We start from the raw sequence: 6156 nt of genomic DNA on the forward strand, positions 1-6156 counted from the left end.
CTACAGTCATCGGGCATTAGTTGGGAGGGAAATCCCCAGTGTGTGAGTTTATAATCGATAGACAAGTCACATCTCTCACTCACACCTAGGATGCAAGCATTTTTTGGTCTTTGGGAGAAAACCTACTTGTATTATGGGAAAAGATGCCACAACCAGGATTCAAACCTGCAACCTTCTGTGAGGCTGTGCTGCAACCAACTGCCTTAGCATGCAGCTCAGGCTTTCTTGTAATAAGTTATGTAATCCATCCATAGAACACAGAACAAACATTTTAAAAAGCTTTTATTTTGTAAGGACCTAACCACTAAAAACCCACGCTTCAGGGGATGACTGAATTCTTAATAGGGTTAGGGTTCTGTGATTTAACTGTTTACAAGACAATTTACACTAATGCAGAACCACAATACACAATGCAGATGTAAGACATTTAATTTCAGAACTGCAATCACATTTCTAGTAAGCTCCAGATTATATCTGAAACAAAAACACAGTAATTTACATTAGTGACTTTGTATGACAAAGTTAAACAGCATTTGAGTTTGCATTACACAGCAACATCTCAAATATGTGACAATACTGCAACAATTAGTCCAAATTTTCCTTATAACAAAAAATTGTGCAATTCCTTAAGAGACAAGCTGCGTTTGATTTGACTGTGCTGTCCATGGAATGAGGGACTCACCTGAGTTGGACATACTCCTCTCTAGCAGTTTTAAGGTTTCTCCTGTCAGCATGTGAAGCTCGTCCCGTAGCCGTTGGTGACCCTCCAGAGTCAGGTGCCAGAAACATGACTTCCTCTTACCATCCCTACAGAGCTGGTTGCAGGTCTTGCGGAAACTGTTGTTGAAGCACAAGTTGTGTCGGATGGTATTTTTCCAGCCGTCTGGAGCTGTCTGGAAGAACGGGAAATGTTCTCTGGCAAAGGACCAGAAGTGGTATGAGGAGGAAAGATTATAAAAAGACAAATTTATATTTTAAAATAGAGAAACAACTCCAAGAAGGAATATTTCAAGCCACATTTTAACTTCCTGTGGAAGGCACTTACCTTTAATCCAGGAGATAAACGAATTTAGAAAAATAAATAAATAAAATAAAAAAAAATTCAGAGTCTGGTTTTAAACTCCAACCTGGTGAAGTTGTATATCTGCTGGACTTTGAGGCTCCCAGTCTGGCTGTTCTTCAGGGCCAAAGCAATGAGGACACAGTAATTTACTGGAGGACGAGGCCAGCATCCAGGCTTTAAGGTTTTTGTGTCCTGAGGAAAAGATATTAAATGAATATCTCACATTTAAACCTTCTCCTCAACACTGCCTTCTAAAACACAAGAACACTGCCTCTTCACAAGAATTAGTATTTCCTCAAAGCTCTGTTGTATCAAAACCTGGATATGTTGTTCTGAATCTAAGGATTGAACAAAATTCCAGTTTTAAAACGGTCATTCAAATTATGACAAGATCTTATAGATATTACCACAATTGATCAGGATAACCTACCAAAATGTCATTTTTTACAACAAGATCACTATTAATTTGCTTTAACTGAGAGATCCACATCCTAAAATTATTAGTCTCTCTTTAACAATCTGCAATGAGTTTGTGTTCTCACCACAACTTTGATGAGCCTTCCTTTGCGTCTTCTCACTGGTTGACTGGAGACTTCATTCTTTATCTGATGGACAACAAGAATTGAAGCCCAATTTACACAGAGTGCAGAACGGACGAGGATCCGAATCCACGCGGCTTCCACCAAGGCAGAAAATCATGGAGTTCAGTCAAAGCATTTACACCAGCTGTGGAGTGGTCCTTTGCAGATATCCCAAGTGGAAAGCCATGAAGTTGAAGAAATTACATAAGCCAGACAGGAAGTGAGACATGTGGCAGTGCAGTGCATCCAGTTTGTTTCAGAATAAAACCCGTGTTGCATCACTCCTACACGTTGTTGTTATCAAATGGCTGCGAGTGTATGAGCTGGCAGATCAGCTCTGACAACACTGTTCCAGTGGGGTGAAGCACCACTGAGGGCAGAGCTCTGGCGCTGTACAATTATATACATATTTTTTTTACTACCATGGAAAAAGAATGCAGTGGTTCCTCCTGAGGGAGAAGCTCAGCTGTGGGTGGACATTGTGTTCCTGCAAGTTCTTGTAGAGGTGTCTTGATTCCCTGATGAGATTCATGCTGCAGCTCGGCATCCTGTCGGTGTTGGACCGGACAGACAATGTTTGGATTCACCAGCAGCCACAGGTTTGGTTTTACTAAAGAATCTGAGGGATGAAAATAGCAATTTGAAGTTCATTTTATAATACTGAATTGAAAGAAAAACAAAAGCTGTAACATTTCACAAATACAAAAAGAGCTCTTAGTTATTGGCCAAGAAACCAGTTTAACTGCCCTTGATTACACATCAGGAGGTAGAATTCTAAAACTGAAAGTGTTCCAATTTGATCATCATTTTAGTTTCAGGAAGTTATAAAAAAACTGACAGGACCATTTTTTCATAATTTGTGCCATTTTTTAATAAATGCAGCTAAAGATTTATACTACAAATTAAGATCTGTCCTAAAACCCTGACTTATTCACACAGCAACTTTTTGATCCTAAAGTTGTCAACCTCATGTGTAGATAAAACAGCAGAAAATGATTTAAACAAGTCAGAAACCTGGATAATTGGCAAATTGGCTCTGAATCAACATAATTTGAGAAAATGGCAGAATGTTCCAAATAGGCAACTTTATTTGCTTTGGAAAATTCACTACACAAAGTTTAATCAAAATAAGTTACAGATGGTCTTGCGATCATGTTTCTTGTCAATCGCAGGGTGAACGAGCATTTGTGCATGCTGCCCCAAAGCCGTGGAACTCGTTGCCCATTGGAGTTTGGCAGGCTCCATCTCTGACGGTTTTTAAATCTCGTTTAAAGACCCACTTTTACGATTTGGCTTTTTGACAGTGACTCGTTTTAGTGTTTTGTGTCATTGTTTTAATGTGTTCTTTGTATTCATCATGTTTTATCTGCTTTTGATTGGTATTTTTATCTTCTGTTTTGTTCCTTAGAATGGTCGTGTTTTGTTTTAGCCTGTGCAGCACTTTGGGCAGCTCCCATGCTGCGTTTTAAACGTAAATAAACTATGGTATGGTCAATAACTCACCTGATGTTTTAGCACAACAAACAAATTCATCTTTTCTTTTTGAGGCTAACGCTGAAGGTTTTTGACCCACATGTTGATCGATCAGTTTCTCATCTGTAACAACACAAACCACACGGACACACACATACACACACACACAATGTACATAATCTGCCATACTCTAATCTTATGGTTTCTAGTGAACAAAGACTAATCCTCCTTTATGTTTAAATGGAAATTATATTTTTTCCTGTGCAAATATGAAATTAAATTAAAAGGGTTTGTCAAATCTAAGAGGAAAAAAAAAGTCTGGTCCTTACCATGATAAAACTGGTCAGTGGTTGTTGCTAATTTCAGTTCCTTATCCATGTCCCAGTCCAACAGACCCACAGAACAGTGCAAATCAAATAATCTGGATTTTGTTTTAAGTTGTAAATTCATAGTTGGTTGTTTTTCTGGGCGTTTTTCTTCCAATTCTGATGAAGACTTTCTGGTGAGAAGGAAAACTGAGACCTAAAGGTTGTTGGTTCAGCAGCTGAAACAGAACAACCTGATTGGACACAATCAAGTCTAACACTGAGCAGCCTGTCACTGAATGAAAGCATTTTACATTGTGTGGATTGTGTAGGTTGTTCACTACATGAAAAATATCAAATATAAAAGTCTGGACTGATCATTTTGCTGAATCTCACTGCTGCATTTGATACAGTGGATCATGAGGTGTTTCTCCATCATCTTGAACTTTATGTTGACCTAGCTTTAGGTCAAATCTTTCTGACAGGATGGTATGCTGCAGTGTTGAGGATTAGCTACAATTTTGTTAAGTGATCAATAAGCTGTGATATTCCATACAAATTTGAAACATGAATCTGATTGATCTTTGAATGTTTGATTAGATTATTTTAAGTTATTTAACTATTCAGGGAGCCAGGACCTAACCTGCAACCTTCCTTTTTAAAGTGGGGCCTCCAGGATGTGCTTAAAATCATGCATTCGCAAGCACCGTTGTGCATTCGATGCCAGACGGCCCGCTGTGCAGCAGGTTCTGACAGACATTTCAGCTCTCCTGCCTCTTTCCTGTTTAGAGATGTTGTAACGAGTCTGGGACTCAGGTTGTGCATCAAAATTATATCAAAAAGAGTAGATGGGAAAAGCATTTGTATTATTTATAGAGCAGGAGCAAATTGTGCATGGAGTGTTTGTGGGTGGGGTGGGGGTGTGGGGAGGGGATGGTTAACCGACTATTAACCGTTAAAGGCGTCATTTCAGAAAACATGCATCCCTATGAGAAAATCTTAAAACTGGAAAAGTTGAAGAAGGTTTTTATTTTCTTTAAACCTAAATCCATGCTGTCAGCCAAGTGCAAGTGTATCAGTTTTTACTACCAAAACAGAGTAAACACACCAAAACAAAACAAAATACTGTATTATTTAGTTCTTTATTTAACACAGACGTTTAGATCACCACTGCAGTCTTCTTCATAGCTCACTGCTGTTGGTGGCATCACTTCCTTCTCCGTTTATCCGCGGGCCACAGTGGACGGTGTCGCCCTCTGCTGCTCTCCTAGCTGATGACACAGTCCCATGCGTGATCCAATGTGTATACCGCATCATCTCTGTTCATGATCCTGTGTCCTTGTCTCCTTGTTTCTACAGCTTCCTTAATCCATCTTTTGTATTTTGTTGTTCTGTGCTTATGATCCTTGTTCTGTCCCAGTCCATTATATGATTCTCCCTTGTGCAGTGGTCTGTTACGGCTGATTTGTTTATTGTACTTTCTGCTTCCACAGGTTTTTTAAAGCATTTTGTATTTGACAGTCCTTTGGTTGTATAGACAAAAATCATCCTCCTCTCTGTGCAGGAAGACTTTAATAACTTAGTCATTGAGCTGTTTATTTCCATCAGTAAGTCATTTTGTTTATTGTACTTTCTGCTTCCACAGGTTTTTTAAAGCATTTTGTATTTGACAGTCCTTTGGTTGTATAGACAAAAATCATCCTCCTCTCTGTGCAGGAAGACATTAATAACTTAGTCATTGAGCTGTTTATTTCCATCAGTAAGTCATTTTCTATGGCCATTAAGCAAAGGCTGAGATAGGCTGCTGGCTGAGACAAATGGGCCATTCCCATCTGTACCGGGTCGGCCCGGGCCGGATAGCCCCGGTCAGCCCCAGCCTGGCCCAGTTGATTCCACACATCCTTGCCTTAAGCCCATGTGAGCTGATTCTACCCACCAATCAGAGGCTTGCTCTAATGGAAGGTGTGAATTTGCTGTCAGCAGTGGGTGTGTTGGCCCTGGTCGGCCTGAAGCAGACCCCCTCGAGAAGAGGACTGAGAATGAGCCTTGGTTGGCCCGGAAAAATACCAGGCCACCCAGATATGTAAACAACCTACGCTACCCGGGCCGGCCCGACCCGGTACAGATGGGAATGGCCCAAAAGAAGGTAGTGACATGTTTGGGCAACCTACATGTTGATCAATCAGTTCCATCATTTGTTTGTGTTAGAGGCGCCATTCCCTCTCACCTGCCTCATTGCAGGGGCGAGCCCCTCCCAAGCCCTGCTGGCCCCCAGCCCCGCTGCCCCCCAGCCCCCCTGAGGCACCCGCCTTGAACAGAGACAATGGGGTCAAGACTTTGGCTCATTCATGGGACTGTGTCATCGGTGAGGAGAGCGCGGGCAGCAGAGGGTGACACCGTCCTCTGCAGTTAGAAGAAACACACAGAACGAATGCATAGAATAAAACCAAATACTGTGTAAGCAGCATTGGAGTCCAGTAGAATAGACAAGTCAGTGAGTGTATCTAAAATAATTTATATAAAGAAAAAAAAAGACATATGACCATATGTGTTTTTAAAAGTATGCTAAAATGTTGCTTTGCTTCTTAATAATGAACAAATCTTATTAAATCTGCAATTTATAGAGCTAAGATTGGGACAATATTCAGTGTAACTTGTACCAAGTTTGTTAACTTGGAACATGTTTCATGACACGTAACTTTGGATTCGTAACTTGTAACTTTAGTTTTCTTAC

At 40.4% G+C, this 6156-nt stretch overlaps 1 protein-coding gene across 2 annotated transcripts; it reads right to left on the reverse strand.

Annotated features, from left to right (window-relative positions):
- Window positions 1–265: 265 nt before the first annotated feature.
- foxr1 (forkhead box R1) lies at window positions 266–3681 on the reverse strand. Of its 2 annotated transcripts, XM_015954061.3 has the most exons (7): window positions 3447–3680; window positions 3148–3240; window positions 2067–2263; window positions 1606–1668; window positions 1128–1255; window positions 683–915; window positions 266–474 (listed from the first exon to the last, which is right to left on the reverse strand). In XM_015954061.3, exons 1-7 carry the CDS (start codon window positions 3565–3567, stop codon window positions 446–448), a joined length of 864 nt encoding a protein of 287 aa, XP_015809547.1. In that variant the 5' UTR covers window positions 3568–3680; the 3' UTR covers window positions 266–445. The 2 variants fall into 2 exon arrangements, with proteins under 2 accessions (XP_015809547.1, XP_015809548.1); XM_015954062.3 differs by lacking the exon at window positions 3148–3240 and having other exon boundaries at window positions 3447–3681.
- Window positions 3682–6156: the final 2475 nt, after the last annotated feature.

Source organism: Nothobranchius furzeri, chromosome 9 (assembly GCF_043380555.1).
Source record: "Nothobranchius furzeri strain GRZ-AD chromosome 9, NfurGRZ-RIMD1, whole genome shotgun sequence".
NCBI classification, from domain to species: Eukaryota; Metazoa; Chordata; class Actinopteri; order Cyprinodontiformes; family Nothobranchiidae; genus Nothobranchius; species Nothobranchius furzeri.